The 22,110-nt window shown below is 44.7% G+C and overlaps 1 protein-coding gene across 5 annotated transcripts in view; it reads right to left on the reverse strand.

The window, feature by feature from the left end:
• The window catches only part of MTCL1 (microtubule crosslinking factor 1), a 37,016-nt gene extending 15,160 nt beyond the window's left edge, over window positions 1-21,856 (reverse strand). For 2 of the 5 annotated variants that reach the window (XM_032952831.2, XM_032952830.2), the window contains exons 1-5: window positions 20,104-21,692; window positions 14,093-14,326; window positions 12,459-12,617; window positions 6,351-6,413; window positions 232-1,467 (exon numbers count right to left, since the gene is read on the reverse strand). In XM_032952831.2, the coding sequence (XP_032808722.2) occupies window positions 232-1,467; window positions 6,351-6,413; window positions 12,459-12,617; window positions 14,093-14,326; window positions 20,104-21,186 (2,775 nt within the window). In that variant the 5' untranslated portion in view covers window positions 21,187-21,692. Of the gene's footprint in view, window positions 1-231; window positions 1,468-6,350; window positions 6,414-12,458; window positions 12,618-14,092; window positions 14,327-20,103 lie in introns of all 5 variants that reach the window. The other 3 variants (XM_032952832.2, XM_032952835.2, XM_032952834.2) reach the window with 3 other exon arrangements.
• Between the last annotated feature and the right edge of the window lie 254 nt (window positions 21,857-22,110).

Raw genomic sequence — 22,110 nt, forward strand, 5'->3', positions numbered from 1 at the left:
AAAAAGCTTATCCAGGTTTAACCAGGAGCAACATCAACGGGTGGTTTGTAGTAGGAAGCCAAATTATGAACACTACAATATGGCATTTACAGTACCAGTGTGTTGTAATTAAATTAAACCTGAACATGCACACAACTCTAATTTGCATACGTGAAAATGCAGGCTTTAAAATCTGGTTTAAAAAAATACAGTGCAGTCCTTTTAACATGTGGTTTCACGAGCTGTGCTCACCTGGAAATCCAGTGTGTGGTCCCGATTCAGAGAAAAGTGGGAGAAGGTGTCTCTTGTGCAAGTGTTATCTTCATCAGCAGCATCATCCGCTGAAATGTCAAGTTTTTCGATAAAAGATTTCAGTTCTTTGCCTATGTCCCTCATCCTAGCATCGATTTTGTCCAGCAGTTGTGGTCCACTGTTCGCGAATGAAGCTTCTCCTTCGTTTTCTTCGACTTCACTGCACGGCATGGCATCCTTTGCTTCGCCGATCAAACTGTCCGTGTCGGATATCAGCGACTCTACAACCTTCCCGAGACGCTCTGCTTCGCTCCTGAAGCGCGCGAGTTTCCGCGGTTCCTCGTATCGTCTCAGGAGTAGGCTCATGTCATTCTCCATCTGAGAAGTGGCTTCTTCCCGATGGTCCTCGCTCTCTCCCTCACCACCCACGGGCCCCTCGCGTCTCATTTGGGACGGTTCTCCAAGGTCCTCGAGACTGCCGTCGGTGCTCTCCTTGTGGCTCGCCTGGGAAACGAGATCACTGCCCTGCGCTTTGCCGAGCAGAAGCCTGTTCTCGTACTGGAATTTCGCCAACTTGCCGCTCAGCTGCCCGATCTTGCTGCGTGCAATGTCGAGCTCCTCCTGCAGACTTTCGGATGACGGGGGTCCACTCTCGGACATCTCTTCATCCCAGTCACCTTCAGGGTCAGAACCCGGCCGCGAGCGTCCGAGCTCCTCTGTGAGCAGCCGATTTTGTTCCTCCAGCTCCACCACCGACCGACGCAGGACCTCCGCCTCTTCCTCGACGAACTGGAGGTGGCGCCTGAGCTCGCACGCCGACTCGCCCAGCTCCCCATCCACCGAAATGCAAGACCTGTGGTCGTCCGCGTCAGAGCCTTCCGCCGTCGCAGACCCCTTCTCGCAGTGGCACTTCATCTCTTCCATCTCGCTCTTGAGGCCTCCGTTCTCCACCTCCAATTCCACGATCTTGCGGCTCAGGACGGTGGCCTCCTCTTCCACGAGCCTCAGGCGAAGCTTCAGCTCGGTCTCCCGCGTGCTCGGAGGGCCACCGCCGATGGCCGAGCTGCCGTCCCCTGCAGTAAGAGGCCCATCCAGGTCACCGTACGAGGCCTTGTACTTTTGTAGCTCCTGCTCAAAGCGGTCTCGCTCCTTCCCAACGCGCACCATCTTGCGGCGCATCAGCGCAGCCTCCTCCTTCAGAAACTGCAACTGGCACTTGAGGTCTGCATTGTCCTCCTGCAAGAGTGGTGAACGGTGATGTTTGTGGTGTCTGCATGGTAATGTCAAATCGAGCTGTGACAAACTTAAATGTTGATCATAGCTGATGTTTCACTTTATTTATTAAATCATTACTAGCCTATGGATGGATTTTGCTACAGTGGTCCGTGCACTGCAGTATTAACCTCGTGATACGAGTTTGATTCCCGACTATAGCTGACTATGTATGTATGTAGAACTCCTTTTGCACCGTATGTCGCCAACCGTGCTAATCGGAGATGCGGAATGTGAACCAGTCCTGGGCACCCATATTACTAACCCACACTGACCAGTGTGGTGAAGTGTGGTCAAACAACCCCTGTGACTGACAAATAATGGGCAGGGCTTTCATCCGAAAGTGTATTGATAATCCAGGGAATACAATGATTATTTTTTATATATAAAATTTGCTTGGATTCTTAATTCATAACTAGTGCGAGAGGCCATCGAGATGGATCACGACCTGGGAAAAAGGAAGACGTGAGGGGGTCCATTATTGAGATGAAAACTATTCATATGCATGTTTCGATTAAGGGTCAGGGGGCTAAGATTCCCAAATGGACACCGACACAAATCAGCGCTGTCACATTGGCAGCGTCGCAGTTAAGGTGGCTTTGTTTCTCCGCAGCTCATGGGTGTGACCTGCGTAAGCCTGGTTTCCTGCTATTTTGAAGGGTGTATGTTGTTCCTACCGCGCCTCCCTCCCTGTGCTTTAGTCAGGGCACAGGAAATCTGTTTTGTTTGGTTTCACTTCCTTCTATTTAGTCTCCCTTCCCTCTCCAGCTCGCCCTCCCCACCCCCACCCCTGCACATTGTAAACAATGATGTGCCTCGTGAAACCCAAGCAGCCTTCTGAAAATATTTGGGAACATTGGCGGTGCAATTTGCGTATTTGTATTCGAAAGAGGCGGCAGTAAGGAGTCACCTTTGCTAGTAATAATTTTAAATCGGATTGCACCCATTTAAATTACCACACGCTATGACCCCTGAGGTTAATTCACATTGCTCTTGAGCGGCCAGGTGATTTGTCAGTGGCCCAATAAATCTGTTGTCGGTGCTTGAGTGTGACAGCTTCCTGTTACCAGGCTGACGGTGCATCAGTGACTGGTTACGAGGTTAGGCGATGTCCGAGCCACATGTACATTTACCGCCGTCTAGCTGCTGGCCGTCAGTCTCGCATGCTTCACGAGTGTAAAACACGGCAATACACGACTACGCGTGGCTTCAGGCAAGAGTTACATCTGACACTTGACGATGTCGAAATGCATTGGGACTGGCTGCCTTCATCAACATATGTTTTCCATAATAGAGGTTTTTGGGTTGATATTGATATTATTGGTCGCGAAAGCCTACATGTTAAACATATGTTTTATACATTATATATGTGTGTCCAGTGTACTCTACTATATTCGATGACAAAAACTAGAAAAAAATGTACAGGTGCTGTTTCATATGTATATAGTATACATAGTTGCAAATGTTGCCATGGTTGATTAACGTGTCACCATACTGCAGCATCATTTGTTGATACATTTCACTTGTCTTTATACATTAGAAACAAAAACAAACCGCTAACGGCCCACTGCTCTTCTAACGTGCGATTGTGCAATGGTGCTGCCACAGTCTTTGATCGCATGATATATCTGCCAATGATCAGAAGAGTCTTGACAAAGATATTGCACACCAATACTAGAGATCATTGCCTATTCACTGTGTAATCTTTACTGAAAGCACTCGGACATAACAATGAAGTACATTCGGTATTCGTGCCATTCTTATATTGTAAGGCGATCATGAAGGCACTATGTTTCGCAGACATGGTCTGCATGAAGTTTTACAGTCGGGGGCAATGTTGCAAGGTGAAATCCAAATTTGGCAAATATGAACCATGACGTCAACACATAATGCCCTCCTCGTGTTGAATTATGTCACAAGGTCTTCAACGTCCACTGCGAAGCAGATTGCGCATATTTTACGGCTAATACACCCACAGTAATAGCCAGGCCGGCTGGCCAGGTTTTAACCACGAACCTCTCCAACAAGCGGTGAACGTGCTAAAGTTGTTATGGAGCTAAAAAAAAGCTCTCATTGAAACACCCACGTATAAATAGTGTCCATTATTTTGGGTGACAAGTTACTTAAGAAATGATAAATAATACATTTATTAACCGGAAGCAAATTAATTATTACAGAGTCTACTTGCTAAACCCCATTCTAAATAATACGTATTAGGACCGAGCAAGTGAATCTGCCTTGGTATATTAATATTCTCTGCGCCAACACATGTGCAGCAAGTGGAAATGATTGAGGGGGGTGGCATTCTACCAACATTTATACAACAAATATATTGGCTGCCGCAAGAACAGGGAGTTCTACCCTTTATAAATGCCATCTCGGACTATGCTTCTGTGTAGAAGTCTAAAGCACCTCCGACTAGCATCGTTGGCTATGCACGGTACGAAATAATTTCAACATACATACATCTATGGGACATTTTTTGCCAGTATCAAAATGATGAAAACAGAACAATAGGCTTCACCGTTTCTGGCAATAAGGCAGGAAAAACATGCGAAGAAACATTCTCTGATAATATATGGGGCATTGTCTTTGAAACTGATAGGCCTACACCAGAGACAGCCTTCTTTATGGCCGTGTCTCACCACCAGTGGTGTTAGACCCGAGAAAAACGCCAAAAGGCAAGCGTAAAGAAAGCTGTCTCTGGTGTAGGCCAATCAGTTTCAAACACAATGCATATATATTTTTAGAGCATGTTTGTTTGCATGTTTTGCCACAACTACGTGTAGTTAATACGAGACTCGATGCCGCTCAATAGGTATTTATTTGGCGTTCGAACGTCATAACACCTGTTCTGTTGCCAGAAAGGGTAAAGCCTATTCTCTATGCTTTCGTGCATATACATGCAGGGCATAAGTTGGTGTGCTCCGCACGTAAAGCCCTCTAAGAGCTTTCCTCGCAGCTAACGCGCTTACCGTCCGAGTTTGCCTGTCGCATATAGCACTTTAAAACGTGATCACAGGAGAGCGGAGGTTATCTTTGGCTACATTTATCGATGTTCAGGGTAGCCTTGAATTAAGCACGCTCCTGATGTAATGGAAAGAGACTCGGAATTGAGCCGAACACATTTAGGGCCTAAAATGGCACTGAAAACACCACCAATGGCACACTTCGAAGGCTGTCCAGCCACAGTGTCAGCGTGATCACGTCACGCCAGAAGGTCGCGTGGAAATGTTTACCAATGGAGAGTTGTGTTTTCTTTCAGTAAGTGGAATACAGTCTACATTGAAGTACGATGAATTGGAATCCAAAGCTTTTAAAATGCAATCATACTATGTGTATAGTGTACACATAATAAATCATTCCTTATACAGTAGTAATTAAGAGATTGTATTGTACAGTATTGCATAAATATATTTCATCATATTTTAGGAGGCCTTCGTACATACGCTCTGGACATTCAGCACGTAAATGTGCGGATTAATCAATTATAAGAATCAGTTACGCCGGTGACAAAATGCACAGTAGTGTGGTTATATTCCACTTGTCTTACACTTCCCTCACCCATGGTCGGGCTCTCTCTACGCGTCAGCTCTATTCAGCCTCACTGACCATTGATCGGAAGAGCTGCGCCTGCCACAGTGTAATGTGTATGGCAGCAAAGCTCATTAAAGCTGAAGAGAGCCTCAGGGAAAATGTAAGCTCTTTATATACGCTTTCTTGTTAATCAGATTTCAGGCTCGTGTCGGCTCATCATTCGGCATGGGAAACACCGAGATTTATCTCTGGGAGCCATTATTATCATATATATTTAGACGACGATGATTTAAAACTGTATATTCTTGTTTGTGGGGAGCGGTGACACTGTGGCTCATGTACTATGCGACAAACCCGGGGATCCGAGATCGATGCCTGACCACGGTTGACATCAGTGGCACGTGGAATCTGGACTGATCCTGGGTGCCTCCTTCACCAAACTGCAATGAACCAGCCTGGTGAAGTATGGCCAAACAACCCCTATGACTGACATTGGATGCAGAGACCTCCACCCAGTAAATGGATTGATAAATGGTTATACATTTTATATATAAGATACAGCATATATTATACCTGTTTTGGATGGGCAAGTGGAAACACATGTTAAATACAGGGTGTTTAAAAAATATTGACCCATTTTCAAAGCAGTATATTTCACGATGGCAACATGTTACAATTACACAAAAAGTTACAAACAATTTAATGAGTTATCAAGTTTTACTAACCATTTTATAAATGCTCTATGTGCCCTCCACCTGCTGTACGGACAACATCGAGAAGATAGTTGAATTCGTCCCAAACGCCTCTCAAAGTGTCTTCTTCCACTGAAGTCACCTCTGCCGTGATTCTGTTTTTGAGGTCATCCAGATTAGTCGCTAATGGTGGCACAAAAACACGGTATTTTGTGTCACCATGCTCTTTGACATTGGCAGATCAATGCCAAAACGCCGTTGAAACGCACGCTGCACCGCAATTACAGATACAGTCTTGCTGAACTGCAGAACGCAAAACGCCCCTTGTGTTGCGGAGGGGTCACCGTCTTGCGAATGACTGAGGCTAGGGGCTGTTTGTGCGATGGGAGAGGCATCTAGCGATAATCATTTGAAACTCGGTGCCCCGCCCTATCAAGTGGTAAGAGTTTCATTCATGGGCGGTTCGTGGTTGCAGAGATATAGCGATTTCAAATAGGGTCTATCTTATTAAAACACCCTGTACATTAATATACTCTCAGCAATGCCTTGGCCGCCTTGTTTAATGGACTGAATGTGCATTAATTCCTGAGGCGAAGAGTTGAAACTCATAACACCAACCTGGGACAAAGGTCTCTTTTCTGGCTTGTAGAGCTCCCTGCTGCCACGCCTTCGAAGCGAGCTCTGAAAAAAAAACATTTGTACACGATCAATCAGATGTTTGTTTTAAATTAAAACCAGCTGTGAACACATTGCAGTACAATCTTCTTTTGCATAAATCCCACAACTCACAAGGGCAGCCGACTTTGGTTACCAGTTAACCGTACACTGCTCACACACAATGCTCCTGAAAACGCGTGGTATGTGTACGCATTATTGAATATAAATCTTCACCCACTTAATACAGAGTGTAAAGCCTACTGAGATATTCATGTCCTTTTGTTCAAGAGATTTGGGACAGTGCAATTAAAACTCACGATAACCTGCCCACTCTTACACTACGTGATTGTCTTGACAATATGAATTGAATTGGTTTTATGTCATTAACTTGAGGGGATATTCCTGAACTAATAATGAGGCAGACCCAAATTAGGAGGTCCAATTTTTACAACCGCTTTATTGTGCCAATCGGCCAATCCAGCCACTCCCACTTAACCTAGCACGCAAAATAAAGAACTCCGTTATTTCGAAGAGCAAATGTATGTTAAAATAAAGTCAGATTTTTTTAAACATTATTTCCTTTTATGAAATACCACCACAAACATCTCACATTCATTTGGATTTTTTAAAAGTCAACTTGCGTAGTTAATCTTGTAAATCACCTTATTTAGTTAAATGGACATCCCTGACAATTGCATGTGACTGACCTATTAACAGCAATGAGGCTTAAATTTTGATTTAAAGCTTTCGTGACTGCAGGGATTCATATTCTTGGTTCTTTCGGTAAAGTCACGTAGAAGGGAAACAATAAAATAAATCAGAGTTTATATAGCAATGAGGCTTGTTAATAGCAATTAGTTAAAAAAAGCAAAATATACATAACTCTACTGTAGCTATACACTTATACACAAAACGCATCTTAACAATCCGTTCACTTGTTGGTAACTTGATGAAGAATACAGTTTATAAACATGACGCTTCATTTTTTGATTTAAAGCTTTCGTGACTGCAGGGATTCATATTCTTGGTTCTTTCGGTAAAGTCACGTAGAAGGGAAACAATAAAATAAAAAAAATATAAAACAATAAAATTATCACGACGTTTCGACTGCAACACAAGCAATCATCAGGTGTGAAAACCACAACAAGAAAATTTGAAAAAAAAATAACCGCTACTTTTTTCAAAATTTCTTGTTGTGGTTTTCACACCTGATGATGATTGCTTGTGTTGCAGTCGAAACGTCTTGATAATTTTATTGTTTTATATTTTTATTATTTTATTGTTTCCCTTCTACGTGACTTTACCGAAAGAACCAAGAATATGACGCTTCATGCCCAATTAAATACACCCAGATGTTAAATTATATGTGAATGACGAGTCAATGTAAAGTATGATTGTGCAAAATCCATAAGGGGCAAATGAGACGTGACAGCGGTGTTCCCCTTTTCCATGTTTAAACCCCTAAATCCACCTTTAGAACGTGCCACATTTAATGGGAACATTGCAGCATTTAAAAGAGCCTTGGAATGAGTGGCCCCAAAGTGCCTTTGTCTCTCATGTTTAAGCAGCAAAAAATCCGAGTGTTGCCCCTAGGGGCTGGCACTCGGCTCATCCCTGGTGGGTGTCGCCAACACGAGCAGCTGCTATGCATTTGCTCAGCGGCATGGCAGCTCTCTTAAAGTCCCTGGCCCCTGTTTCAAGTGCTTCCAATTTCACCCATTAAACCCCACAAAAGAATCCATTGTGCAACGTCCACGCATTACTTTTACAATGCAGGATTTGTAAACCTACCAAGTGAATCACACGTCCTGAAGAACGAATTTTTTTCTATGATGGCCCCTAAGCTGAAATTCTATCTCTTATTTTTTATTGTGATATTTTAATTTCCCGAAGTTGCTCTTGGTTTTGAGAACTGTGAACTGGGTGTGGTAGAACTAAGAACTATAACATCTTCGCAGCAATTATTCCTGTTGTGCCTTTCGTATATTTGTATTATATATTCGACCTTTGAACTATACAGGTTGTATCTTGACTTAAAGCTTTCGTGACTGCAGTAATTCATATTCATTGGGTCTTTCGGTAAAGCCACATGAATATATACATGTTGTCACTGAAGAAATATAATTGTATGGTAGTTTTAGCTAGGTCGATACGACACACGCATTTGGCCATGTTAAGATTTTTTTTCATCATGTTAGTTTTATATCTCTAAACCTCTAAATGTCTTCATGGTGTTGCCAGACATGTCGGGTGTGATTGTGTTGAATGCTTCTGTTATGTGTTGTTGAACATATATATAATTCAAGATAATTGGTAAGGTAAAGACTTGGGTACATAAAGAATATCTTCTTCACCATGCTACTATTCCATCATGCAGATAAAAATGCTGTAGTTTTTCTATAACAGAGTATATATTTATATACAGACACTCTGGAAACAGTATTTATCTAAAATCAGGCCAGGTAGCTGAAACATAAGATTATGGCCCTGCTGAAACATTAACCTTCTGGCACATGTTAGTTTGTTTTTCCTTGAAATGTTGCTCATCAAGCTAGGCATGGCGTAGAGAGGGCGAAGATTTGTGAAGCCAATCGCTGTAAAAACACACGAATGCAGCGGTGAGTTAAAGGTTTTGCCACGCGCCAGAGCTCTCCAGCTATTGCCTGCAAGCGCCCTTCGGCCTGCTCAGAACGCACATACTTTACGACAAACACATTGCAGTCCGAAGAGTCCTTTATTGGCCTGTCTGCGTCGATCACCGACTTGTTAGATGATCGGCCAGCAAGCGACGCGCGGCTGTTTTGTATCTTTCTGCGCTTTTGCATGTCTCACAAGAGAGAAATATGATCGCAATGTGGATGGTTTTCTGTTGCTCTGCCTGCCTGCCTCTGTATGTCAGGCCTTCCCGTGGCAGTGCTTACACCATTTGGAGGAAGTGTGGAACTTGCATGGCGATTCAAGTGTCGAACACTGTGCCCCCGATAATATATTGCTTAGGGCAAAAGGTCAAAGATCACAAGTACTATACTTCCAATCATTGCAGCCTTGAAAGAGGTTAACAGTACGGATGCAGTGTTTCACTTAATGCACTTCACTCCAATTATACATTAATATCATTAAGTACATATATAATTCATTATTCATACGTTTTTTTTAAATCAATGTGCCTGACCAAGCAATCCACAAACAAACTTCACCATCATTTTCATAAATCAGCTTGTATTGACTGTGGCGTTGGTTAAATGCAGTTCCATTGGGGGAATGAATTAAAAACCAAGCCGCAGAAGCACAAAAACAATCAATTCTGCTTCAATCAGCAATCCCACCTCCCGCAGTCTAACACTGTACCTTTTTATTTTGATGCTAACCACATGTTGACATGAAGGCATTCGGGTAAACATTTTCTATTGTGGCAATGGATCAAGCCTACTGTGAGTTAAAAGTGTGACACTATCTTACTTAGATCTCTACTTAAATATATCAAATACTGAGCTGGGGGAGCGGGCGGGGTCTCTGCAGAAATCGCATTCATGCACGAGTCCATCCCGCCAAAACGACATATATAAGGCTACATAAAAAAATCTATACATATACAGGTAATCCTCTACTTACAATCGAATTATGTTCCAGAGGTCTGTGCGTAAGTCGATTTGTTCGTAAGTCCAATTTTACTCCTGTCGATTTCAAACATGTTGTACGGCATGTACACTAAACACGGGGAATGGCTTTAAAAGTTGTATAATTTTCTGTAGATGTCACAGGTTCTTCATATTCTGCAGATGTAGATGCCACCACTGCTATCTATTTCGTGGCGGTTGAACTTACAGACTCTCGGTCCGAACAGGCAACTGGACATATGGACAGATTTGTTCGTATCTGTGATCGTTCGTAAGCCGAATGTGCGTAAGTAATTTCATCACATTACATGGGTATAAGTGTTCGGTTTAAAATAAATTAGACCAACTGCTATTTGTTTGACTTTCTCTCTTATGACCTGAACATACGGAGTTGAGTCTGTGCAATGGTTTCATTTAGATCATATTTTATCACCTTGAGCCACTTTCTAAAGCCAAATTACACTCCAGTATAAAACGAAATTACACACAGGCTGTAACTATGTCACAAATTACCTAAAAGGGACCCAGTGTAAGTTTTCAACCATGATCAGCCCCGTGCCTGTTGGATCGTAATTTGCGGTGTATAATAGTTGAACACTTAACATCCATGACATGAAGCAAATATGTTTATACTCGACAAGGAACTTAAGGTGCTTGGCTCACTGCTCTGGTTGAAAAGGAAATCCACTACAGAGGAACCTGTCAGAGGTCATGCAAAGGCTCGCACAATACCACCATTGTCATGTACAATCAATAAAGCCGTGGCTTTAACAATAGGGCTCTCAGAACGCCGAGGTGGCCCCATTGTTTTCTATGACCGAGTGGGAAATGACATCATGGCTGAGAATTCGGCCACAATTGCAACCCGGCGGCGGGGCGAGGTTTATTTGTTGGGAAAAGCACTGCAAACCACACTGAGAGCGGAAGCGTCTCTAGAACTTATGTGCTCATTGCTTATGCACCGCACGATTGCCCCTGCCCGATACGAGCGTTCTGCGTTCGGGAGATGTGCAACACTACATTGGCGTTATTCGGCGCGTGCTCAGATGTGCAGTGCAAAGCAGATTACGGATGAGGCGAAGCGGAGGTGAAATTGAAAAGAAGAACGGCAGATATCATCGATGACGCTTCTGACGGTGTCAATAAAGTCCAACAAGTACATAAACATGATGTGTAAATATCATGACACATTCCACTGTTAAGTATTACGATACTTAGTCCGTGCTGCAGGTCTGTTGGGTGCGATGTATACTTGATTGTGAAAATTAGGTCACTTGTGTATCTATTCTTGCTTTCACAAGATATGGCAATGCAGTCACAGTCACGAGTACAGCCACACACCATCTCATTATTCCAGTCAGTCAGATATTACATTTATCCGACTAAAATCATCTCAGAGCTTGTGTCATGTTTATATTTAGAGAGATTGTTAACAGACTAGTGCACTGCTCACCGTTCACAACTCACCCTTAAAATTGGCTCGTCAAACCTAAAGAGCATGAGATTGTTTCTGTGATAGAGAGCGTTATAACTGTGTCCACGCAGCATGCCATGGCAAATTAAGCCGTCCAGTGCTCCCGAAGATTAATGCCTATTGAGTACCAGTGCATGGAAATTTTGGAAATTCCAGTCATGATTTGCCAGCCTGCCTTACCCTGTTCACAATTCTGGAAATGTAACAAGTAGACGAAACCCACAATTGTGTTCTGTTGTACATGCTTAGTACAATGGGTATATGATTGGAAATAGTGTTTGCCAGAAAATAAAATCAGTCATCGTAGGAAAAAATTGTTCCACATTCTCTTCCTGAAAAACAAAATGGCTTTCGCGAATAAATTATGTCCTTGCTGTAAAATCCTGAACGCTATACTGAGCTTCACCCACCGCCGATGAATGTTTATTATTTGTGTTTTCATGCACTATGCTACGAACCCCGGTGACCTGTGTTCAATTTTCAGTCACGACTGTCGTCAGTGCCGAGTGATGTCAGAATGAGACCCGGTACCCCCACCACCTTGGACTGGTGAAGTATGGTCTAATTACACCGAACATCTACATGGTGTGGGGAGGCTTTCACAGGGAACTGGATTGGATTGACAAAGGGCAGCAAATGTATTATTACGCTGAATGCTGTTAATACGAGAGTTTCTTTTTGTAAATACACTTATTTATAGACTCGAGAATGGCCTCAAATGCAAATGGGGCACCATTTCATTTTTAGGCATCACGAAAATGTATGTTGTACTCTAAAACGCACAACGTACGGCACGAACGCACAACACATCAGCACTGACGCACAACATGCATCACTGACGCGCAAAATAAACCCAAACATAATAATAGTATTGATAATGACTTGAAAATGTTCAATCATGTAGTAGGCGATGCCGAGGTGCTTGTGTGGTTGACAGTGGCGCTCGAGATCATGGTCGAGGAGGGCCGGGTCACCCACCTCCTTCAGCTTGTCCATCTCGTTCTGCAGCGCTTGCTTCGCGACCTCCAGCTGAATGAGCTTGGCACGCAGGGTATCGTTTTCATCTTCTGCCCGCACACGCCGGTCCTCCACGCTCTCCAGCTCACGGTGAAGCCTCACCGAGACGTCCTTCGCAACCTATATCCGCGCGGGGGGGGGGGGGGGTGACAATGACTCGTGGATTATAACAGAAAGAAAAAAAGCTTTTACTGCAATTAAAGCAAAATTCTAAAAGTGCTTTTCCTGCTCATTTGATTTTGATGTAGTGCTCACCTCCCATTTACAGTCCTGAGCCAGTGGTGGAAATTCCACATTTCTATGGTGGGGAAAGTCAATCCTTGGGGCAATCACTGTTGACTTCCCCACGAATGGATACTTTGAGTATTGACCTGAAAGGTGATGATTGGCTGAGTGAACCCCAACCAGGGTTTGAATTTCGATTTAAAGCTTTCGTGACTGCAAGGATTCATCTTCTTTGGTTCTGTCGGTAAAGTCACGTAGAATGAGAATAAAATAATAAATTGATAAAATAAAATAACACAATAATATTCTCACGACGTTTCGGCCACAACACAAGTGGCCTTCATCACGTGACTTTACCGAAAGAACCGAAGAAGAGGGTTTGAATTCTCAAATTTCCGATCTACTGAGCCAGCAGGATGTGCTAAGAGAGCAATAACGATTATTGGAGATGCTGCTATAATAATATAATAATAACAACCTACATTTTATAAAGCGCCTTTCATATTGACGTACACTGGACTTCTGGACTTGAAATGCAGAGGTCACCAGTTGAGCTCCCGGCATAATAGTTGAAACAATAGTGCAATATGTTTAAATTCCCCCCACCTCTGTCTACCCAGCAGTATAAATTTGTACTCCCATAGCCAATTGGTAGATCACATGGTGGGGTAAAGTAAGGGTACTTCCACCTCTACCAAGACGTCTGGCCAGCATGAAAATAAAAGGGCAAATACCCACTAGAGGTGCTATCTAGAAGTCCCCCTGGTGGGTCCTCCCTATAGCTCCCAGACCAAAAACCTACTCTCTGTACTGTATTACATGCCACCTTGTAACCCTGTAAGCAGACATCGTTACGCACGGGCTAAGGGCCGGGCTGAAAACACAGAGCCACAAGGCCGAGGGTCCTTTGGTCGACGCCAGTGTGAACGCCAGTCAAGGGCCGATCATCTAGGCCAGTGTTCTTCACTACTTTTGAGGGGGAGCCACTTTGGCCGATCAGACATCAGTGTGAGGGCCGCCACTAATTTGAAACCATCGGGTTTCACAGGACGCTGGGGTGTTTTCACATTTGTTTATTTTTGGGGGCCGCAAGTCAGGGACCGCACTAAAGGCCACCAGGGGCCACCAGTGGCCCGTGGGCCTTGCAATGAAGAACACTGCTCTAGGCTGAGGCTAGTATCAAGATCAGTGCGGTAAGGCTAAGGCCTCGGACTGAAGCCACACTCCCGAGGCCAAGATCAAGTATGAGACCTGGGGAATTGTCCTTGTGCCGGGATCGAGGTCAAGGACTGGCCTGTGATAATTGTGTGATCCTTCAAACTCACCTTTAAAAATAGTTGTACATTAAAAGCGTCTTTTGGCCGCCTCACCTTGAGGTCTTGCTCAAATGCCCGGATGAGCTCCCCGTCCGAGTGGCCCGAGTTTGCGGCGGCGAGGGCCCTCAAGCTGCGGCGCTCGGCCTTGCGCAGGCGGTACTGCAGGATGCGGCAAGACTTGTGCGCGCGGTCGAGCTCACGCCGGAGGTCCTGCACGTGCTGCGCATCCTCCTCCAGGTAGCTGTCCCGCATCTCCTCCATCTCCGTTCTCAGCTCCTCCAGCTCGTCCTGTGGTGGTCACGAGCGTATGTTGGACGCTGTCAGTGCGAAGGTATTTGTCTGCGCATGATTGGCGCGCGATTAAATTATTCCACCCCCTCACCCCCCACCTCCCACACTTCCGATATGAAGAGAATAGTTATTAGAGAGCCATGTGGCAGGTCACAGTGTCGACAACTTTGCTTGATGTGATGTGTAATTGTAATGTTTTTTGAGAAGACTTGAGAGGAACTTCATTGTTGTGAGTGTCAGTCGCTTGTTAATGATCTCTCGTGAAATGATGGTTTCTCTTACATCTGAAAACAACAATTTAAGTGACACACAGTTAACCGTCAGGGACCGCACTAAAGGCCACCAGGGGCCGCCAGTAGCCCGTGGGCCTTGCAATGAAGAACACTGCTCTAGGCTGAGGCTAGTATCAAGATCAGTGCGGTAAGGCTAAGGCCTCGGACTGAAGCCACACTCCCGAGGCCAAGGTCAAGTATGAGACCTGGGGAATAGTCATGAGACCTGGGGAATAGTCCTTCCAGACAAGACACCAATTCTTGTCTGGAAGGGAATGACTCCAAAGAGGGCACAATTGGTTAACTGTGTGTCACTTAAATTGTTGTTTTCAGATGTAAAAAAATCATAACAAATGCACATATATCTGATGTGTGTTAAACTGCATTCGTTTTATGCTGACCTACGTGCACATCAGCACACTATATTACAACATAATGTGGGAAAAGCACAGACTATGTTGAAGGTCATTTTGGCCACGACATTAGCAAACAATTGCTTTCTATTGTAGAGAGTGTCACGGGATCCTAAATATCCACATGCCAATGCGACCGTTAACTGAACAGCCCCTCCGAAGAATGGCATGCTTTGAGGTGCTGCGTCTGCCACACAGCATCTTTCATCAGATGGATTCCTACTTCACCGAGTGATGCTGTGCTTAACAATACATTAGCGTTGTATTTTATTTGTATGCACCATGTGCAAGTTACTTCTGTTGACCTGTGTAATTTTTTTCGCAATCTTGCTGATATTTCCAGCTGTTTGTAATAATACGCTGAGCGAGTTCAACATGGCATTGGTGATGCTGAGCGTTGTAATTGCGTGTGCAGATTGTGTGTGCTGATTGTGTATACAATCTAACCCATTCATATAAATCTAACATTAGTTAGAATCTCATTGGTGCAATCCGTATTCCTACATGCCCATGTATAAATCATGTTTTTGTAATTGAGTTTTATCCACAAATATACCGATTATAGACAACGAAACTCTAATACATAGTTAATATCATGCAGTATTTAGGGAAGCAGATTAAATAGAGGGCCTGATAAATAACTAGCTGCAATAAGGCTCTGGAAGGAATAAAAATCTGGCTTTGTGTGACTAAGCATTGCGGCTTGAATAAGGAGCCAATTCTCTCTTGTGTTTAAAAATGAGATGTGTGTGTGTGAATAAAGAGGCAGTTACTTATACCAGGGGCGAGCAGTGAATAAGAAGCTGGCTGGCCATGAAAATGGAGTAGAAGTAAGGATCTATCTTATGCGACATTATTTTGTGAATTCCCAAACCAGTTGCCAAGAGGAAGTCAACAAGCCAAGGCCAGTAGCCTTCATCAAAACAATTGCACATTTGGAAACATGCTATTTGAGGTGTATGATGTCATTTCAGGTACACAGAAAAAAAACTCATGGACTTCTTTACACTGTGGGTTTTAACTTTTACAACGGCCTGCAGCTTTGTAAAGGAACAATAAAAGTGAGTGAAGTCCATCTTGGACTACATTTACATTTATTTAAGCCGTGTGCAGCTATTGTCTCGTGAGATATAATTTTACCAAAATCACACTGATCCGTTACAATAACAGAAGGTAGCTAGATTTTTTTTAAAATAACACTCATCATCAGCCGTGATCATTCCACTGCCCAAAGAAGCCTTTCCCAATCCATCAAACATTTCTTACGGTCCTGCGACACAACAATCCATCCAGCGCCGGCACGCGTGCTGTTTTCATTGTTCCAAATTCGCAGTGGCCACTATCTTAGGTGTGTTCCCTCCTTACTCCGTCACATTTCCTCGTGAGCCTCGACCATTGGCAACCATTCTTGTTAGTGACATGTCCTGCTCAAGGCCACTAACTTTTCGTGTTTGTAATTTCCCGAATTCATGTCACAAATTTGCATCTTCTTGTCATGTTCGTTGTTGCGCTTTCCGATCAGTACGCCACAGCAGTTAGTTCACATTGATTGAAACGTAATTTTTTAGGCATCATTGGTATGTTGATTTTCGCTACTTGCAGTAGTTCCAAAAGTAGTCCAACCTGCTCTCTTCCAAGTCGTTATTTAATTATTTTGACACCCATACCGCCTTCAATAACTCCCATAGGTATGTATACTATGATGTGTTTTCCAGTTGTGTCCCTCCGCCAGATATCTTCAATTGTTTAGTGAACTTATTTTACGAGATATTTTTTTGCTTATATTTAAGCCCCACTTTGCATCTGTCTCCATCAAGTTCTACCATTTCCTGTAGTTAATTTCAATTTGGATGATGTACTGTAATGACTCTTTCATCAGCATATCTGAGATTGGTAATATTGTCTCCATTTATGTGTATTCATTTGTTTCTTAATCCACTTTTTAAAAGCATATTTGAATGTTGCTGTGAATAACCTTGATGAACGTGTGTCCAACCGTCTCAGACTCCCCCACTAATGTTTTTATTACTTTGTATCTATTTCTGTAAATTGATTGTATTGTTTTTATTTTTTAATTTTATGTAGGCCTGGTTTGAGCTTGAATGATTGCATCAATTTGAACCGAGTAATATCTACGTTCATAGTCTACAAAGGCTAGGCATCATGATAACCGATATTAATTCGTCTTTTCTAAGCCAAGTTTGCTCGTGTGGTTGGTTGGCATCTATATATTCCATTATTCCGTTTTCCAATGATCTTTGTGAATCTTTAATATATGTGCTCTGCCTCTGTAATTTTTCAAGTCAGATTTATGTATGACATGTATTGATTAGAATTCCATGATGGGGGCATTTCATTTATATGCACACATGTTGTAAATAGGTTCACAAATCTTATTTGGTTCTTTCGGTAAAGTCACGTAGAATGAAAATAAAATAATAAATTGATAAAATAAAATAACACAATAATATTCTCACGACGTTTCGGCCACAACACAAGCGGCCTTCATCAGGTTCACAAATGTTCTTCCAACAACTGGTCCTCCATCTTTGATTTCTACAGTTACACCATCTGGTCTAGAAGCTTTCCATTTATTCACACTGTGATGGACAGTGGAACTAGAATCTCTTCATCTGAAAGCAGTTTGATTCTTGCAATATATGATTATGGAGTTTTTGTTAAAAGTCTGCATACAATTCACCCACTCATGTTTTTATTTTGTATCTTATCATGTGTTATGGTTCCATCTCTCTTCCTAAGGGTTACCAAATGTGAATTGCCAAATATTAACTTTCCCTTTGCTGCTTCCATACTATATTTTCTTTCGAACATCCAGTTTTTGTTTTGTTCTCTGATTTATCTTCTCATACTTTTTTTATAATATAAGTTACAAAGTTCCGTGCATTCAACTTTTGGTAAGCATCTCAATCTAGTTGTGCTTCATAACAGATACGAATTCTGATTTAAAGCTTTCGTGACGGCACTGATTCATATTCTTGGTTCTTTCGGTAAAGTCACGTTGAAGGGAAACAATAAAATAATATATATAAAACAATACAATTCTCACGACGTTTCGACTGCAACACAAACAGTCATCATCACACCTGAGCACATCACTGCAAACTAAACAATGAGGAAAGCCCATACACTTGGTGAACTATAAATATATATAAATCCCTTTGTTTTTCTGGGAACTACAGTGCTTTGAAATGGGGCACAATAGATTTTATAAAGCGTAAAGTAGATTGCTTTTGTGGGTAACAGGGAATTCGAATGCATGAGCCTTGCGTACAGTGTGAGCATAACAGGAATATTAGACAATGCACAATGCAATAGCAAGGTCCGTTATTGAAGCTTTTAAGTGCTACTCATTCTTACGTTCTTAAAGACACTCCTGTCCGCTTGACTCTTAAGTGGAAAATGCTAATTCTGTTAGCTAAGAGAGTTTGGCAAATGTGAGGGCTTGTAAGCACAAAGTCCAATCGGCTTGATAAGCCCTATGCTAAATCCTGGAGAACAACTTTGCTCACCAACACAATCACGCGAAGATGGATGTTGGACTGGGCTTGCATCATTGTCGTTTGCCAGCCAAGTGTCATTATGGATGTTGACCCTTTGAACTGACCAATAAAAAAAAACCCTCTTTGTCGAGTAGACAATTGATTAAATGAACAATCACATTGCAAAATTATACCACGTAAAACACGTGGGCCTTTGGCATTTAACAGTTTTGGACGATGCACACAATATGATATTATAATCCCCACTTAACATCAAGTCATGTACTGTAAAGCCGTCAATCAATTCAAGTGCCTGTTTTTCAACCATGGAGTGACCTAGTTTTGATAACGGATTTGATGATGGCTGCAGGGTGGAATTTTTTCCACTACACATTCAGGACGCATTTCATCACTGTGTCGGTCAGCAATGAAAATCGATTTACAGTACAGATGCATTAAATGTGTTTAAACCACGTGACTGTGTAAGAAATTAAAACCATGCGTGTATATTTCTGTTCAAATTTAGGTCATGCTGTGCACAGTGGCTTAATGTATGGCAGTAAATCCCAGGAGGCAAAATCCTTGACAACATGTATTGTGTCAGAAATAAGTAGAGCACCCTTACCAAATATACGTTTTGTAAAATAGGTCACGTAGACACGTCAATGTATATCTCGGTTACACACTCTGAAACGTTCAAAGACGCGCAGTACACAACGGCCGTAGCGCTCAGAGTATCCGCTGGGTAATTAATTGCATGATTTTAGGGTAATTTTTTTTAAAAAAATTCATGATTACGAATTACTGATCTTATTTTGGCAACCTTTCTTGATTCAAATCTCCATCAGCATCCACACATGTGACCCAGTAACCGGGACGACACAACGGCGCAGATAGCTGGGTTGTTTGTAATCAGCAGTAAAGGTTATCCCGTATATTTCGCGGATACATTTGCGCAATTTTAAAACGCACATGTTTGAGCAGGAACATTATGGCAAACAGCAACATCACAATACAGTATATAGTTACGCATGTTGGAAGGTATGTAGTGAATATAACATGCAATCGAAATGAGTGTCGAGATTATATAATACATACAGACGATCGTGAACGAGTGATGTCAATTCTAGTGATGTTCTAGTACGGCTAGAAAGCTCGTCCAGTCCGTGCTCTTAACTAGACAATCCGAAAAATAAATACATCGAATTGGGGCCCTCAATACGAAGGGGGACCAGGAGGGAGGTCGACTGGGTCGAGCCGATAACTGCATTCATTGCATTCACGTGCAATGTCAATTAAATACCCCACGTCCAACACGGCACCCGGGGGCTCTCATCCAGCAGTGGAATGACAAAACGGACGTCATCACATGCCCCACGCTACACGATCACCACCATCCCATCCACTCCGGTGAAGAGTTGACCCCAAAAAGCCAGCAAGAGAGCCGAGATTTATGCACGTATGCTGAACTTCTTTCGCACCGTACGTAGCCAACCGTGCGGTATTTTAAATTATTATCGGGAGGTCACCAAATACGACTCACACTCGGGTCCCGTAATCGTGCCCCACCCGCACGGCACGGCACCCACCTTGAGATAGGTGTTTTCGGAGCGCAGCTCTTCCATCTCGCGGAAGATCTCCTGGTCCAAGAAGCCGAACTCCTCCACCTCCTCCTCCTCCAAGCCGTACATCTCGCCCTGCCTGCTGGACCGCGCGTCCGTCGCCGACGAGCAGGACTCGGCCGCCTCGCCGGAGCCCTCCTCGTCGGCGCGCAGAGCGGACCTCAGCTCGGACGGGGAGTCCGCCGACTCTGCCTCCATGCCGCTGTCGCTCCAGTCCGCCAAGTCTGCTGCCTTCCCAGCGGCATCTGCCGCAGCAGTTGTCTCGTCGTCGTCGTCGTAGAAAGCAGCAGCAGCAGCAGCTGCTTCGGCGTGCGCGCCGTCCGTCCCCACCACCACCTCCTCCTCCTCCTGATCGCCGTCCTCCGCGCTCTCGCGAAGGTCGTCCAGATGTCTGTCCGAGACGTTCGGATCCCCGCCGCCGCTGCCGCCGCCTCCTTGCTCGTCCGAGACCGAGAGGGGCTCCGAGACGCAGTCCGAGAGGTCGGAGCCGCTGTCCGTGCGCGGCGTCCGAGTGCCACCGGGCGCCGCCGCCGCCACCGCCGCGTCGGACGCGAGCGCGCAACTCGCCGCCGCGGCCACCTTCCTCCTCAACCTCGCCGCGGCCACAGCGACAGCGGCCGTCTTGCAGTCGACGATCTTCTTGGCTTTCAGCTCGGCCGACGACAGGCGCACGAGGAAGCTCTTGGTGGCGCGCGGTGCCCCCACGGAGGAGCACGAAGACACGGACGAGGTCGAGGAGGAGGAGGAGGACGCGCCCGGTTTGACGCCGGGAGAGCCGGCGGCATCCGACACGTGCTTCGCCTTCTCCTTGGCCGGACTCCTGCGGGCCAGGCGTGCCGGGGAGAGGCCGGCTTTGCTGGCCCCGGGCTTGGTGGGCAGCCCGGGCTTGGTGGCCGTGGACAGGCGAGCGTGGCCGCCCCTCGGACGCGCTGGGGACGGTGTCCGGTTGCTGGACCTCTTCTGCTCGGGATGCTGCGGCCGAGGGGGATCTGCCGATGCCGGTGCTGGTGATGATGCTGCTGCTGCTGCTCCGCAGCTTACAGCCTCCATCGTCAGGCGTACGAGCAACGGAACGTTGAAATTGTCGCCCTCCGAATATGCACAGGATATTTAAATAAGCACCCCCTCCCCGAGTTGCAGTGGCATCGACGTGTTTTCAACGAGAAGAACACAAAACAAAAGAAATCAATTACATAAATCTAAGCCACCGACGGCATTAAAACAATAAGAAAAACCACGAATGACAAAAAATATATATGTACGTGGACTCGGCCAGCAAGCAGGCGCCGCGCTGGGGAATGAATCCTTTACCCTACGCTGGGACCGACGATTCCATTCTGAATGGACGCTGTGATGGTCGGCAGGGCGTTGTCACAACGCATCGCTGCTGCTGATGCTGCCGCCGCTATTGCCAGCCAGAGCGTGAATGTGCCTTCTGATCGTGAACCGGTGCGCGAGCATCAACGGCAGCAGCAGCAGCAGCGTGAGCGCCAATTCCCCCCGGGGAGCAGGAGGGGCTGCTGGTGGGCGTGTGGGCGATGAAGCATTGAATCAGGCTGCTGCTGTCGCTGCTGCCTCTGGTGGTGGCTTTTGGTGGGTGGTTGTGGCTTTTGGTGGGTGGTTGTGGCTTTTGGTGGGCGGTTGTGGCTTTTGGTGGGTGGTTGTGGATTTTGGTGGGTCGGTAGGTGGCTTTTGGTGGGTCGGTAGGTGGCTTTTGGTGAGTCGGTCGGTGGTGGTGGCGGCTGCTCTGGCAAGATCTATGCCCTTGCAGTGCAAATCTGAGCACCAATTCATTCACGAGCCGTTTTGCCCCATCGCCAGGGAGGGCTACGGATACTGCCGCTCGTCTACAGAGAGCAATTCATTACCGCGATGGATTAAGTCGGAGAGATGTTTATTTGTTACGACCAAAAGGGGTCTCTAAAACAATGATGGCCACGTAATTATTGCCTGTGGAATATAAATATGTTTTTG

This window comes from Petromyzon marinus, chromosome 12 (genome assembly GCF_048934315.1).
Source record: "Petromyzon marinus isolate PM22_M1 ecotype Great Lakes invasive population chromosome 12, UKy_Petmar_22M1.pri1.0, whole genome shotgun sequence".
NCBI classification, from domain to species: Eukaryota; Metazoa; Chordata; class Hyperoartia; order Petromyzontiformes; family Petromyzontidae; genus Petromyzon; species Petromyzon marinus.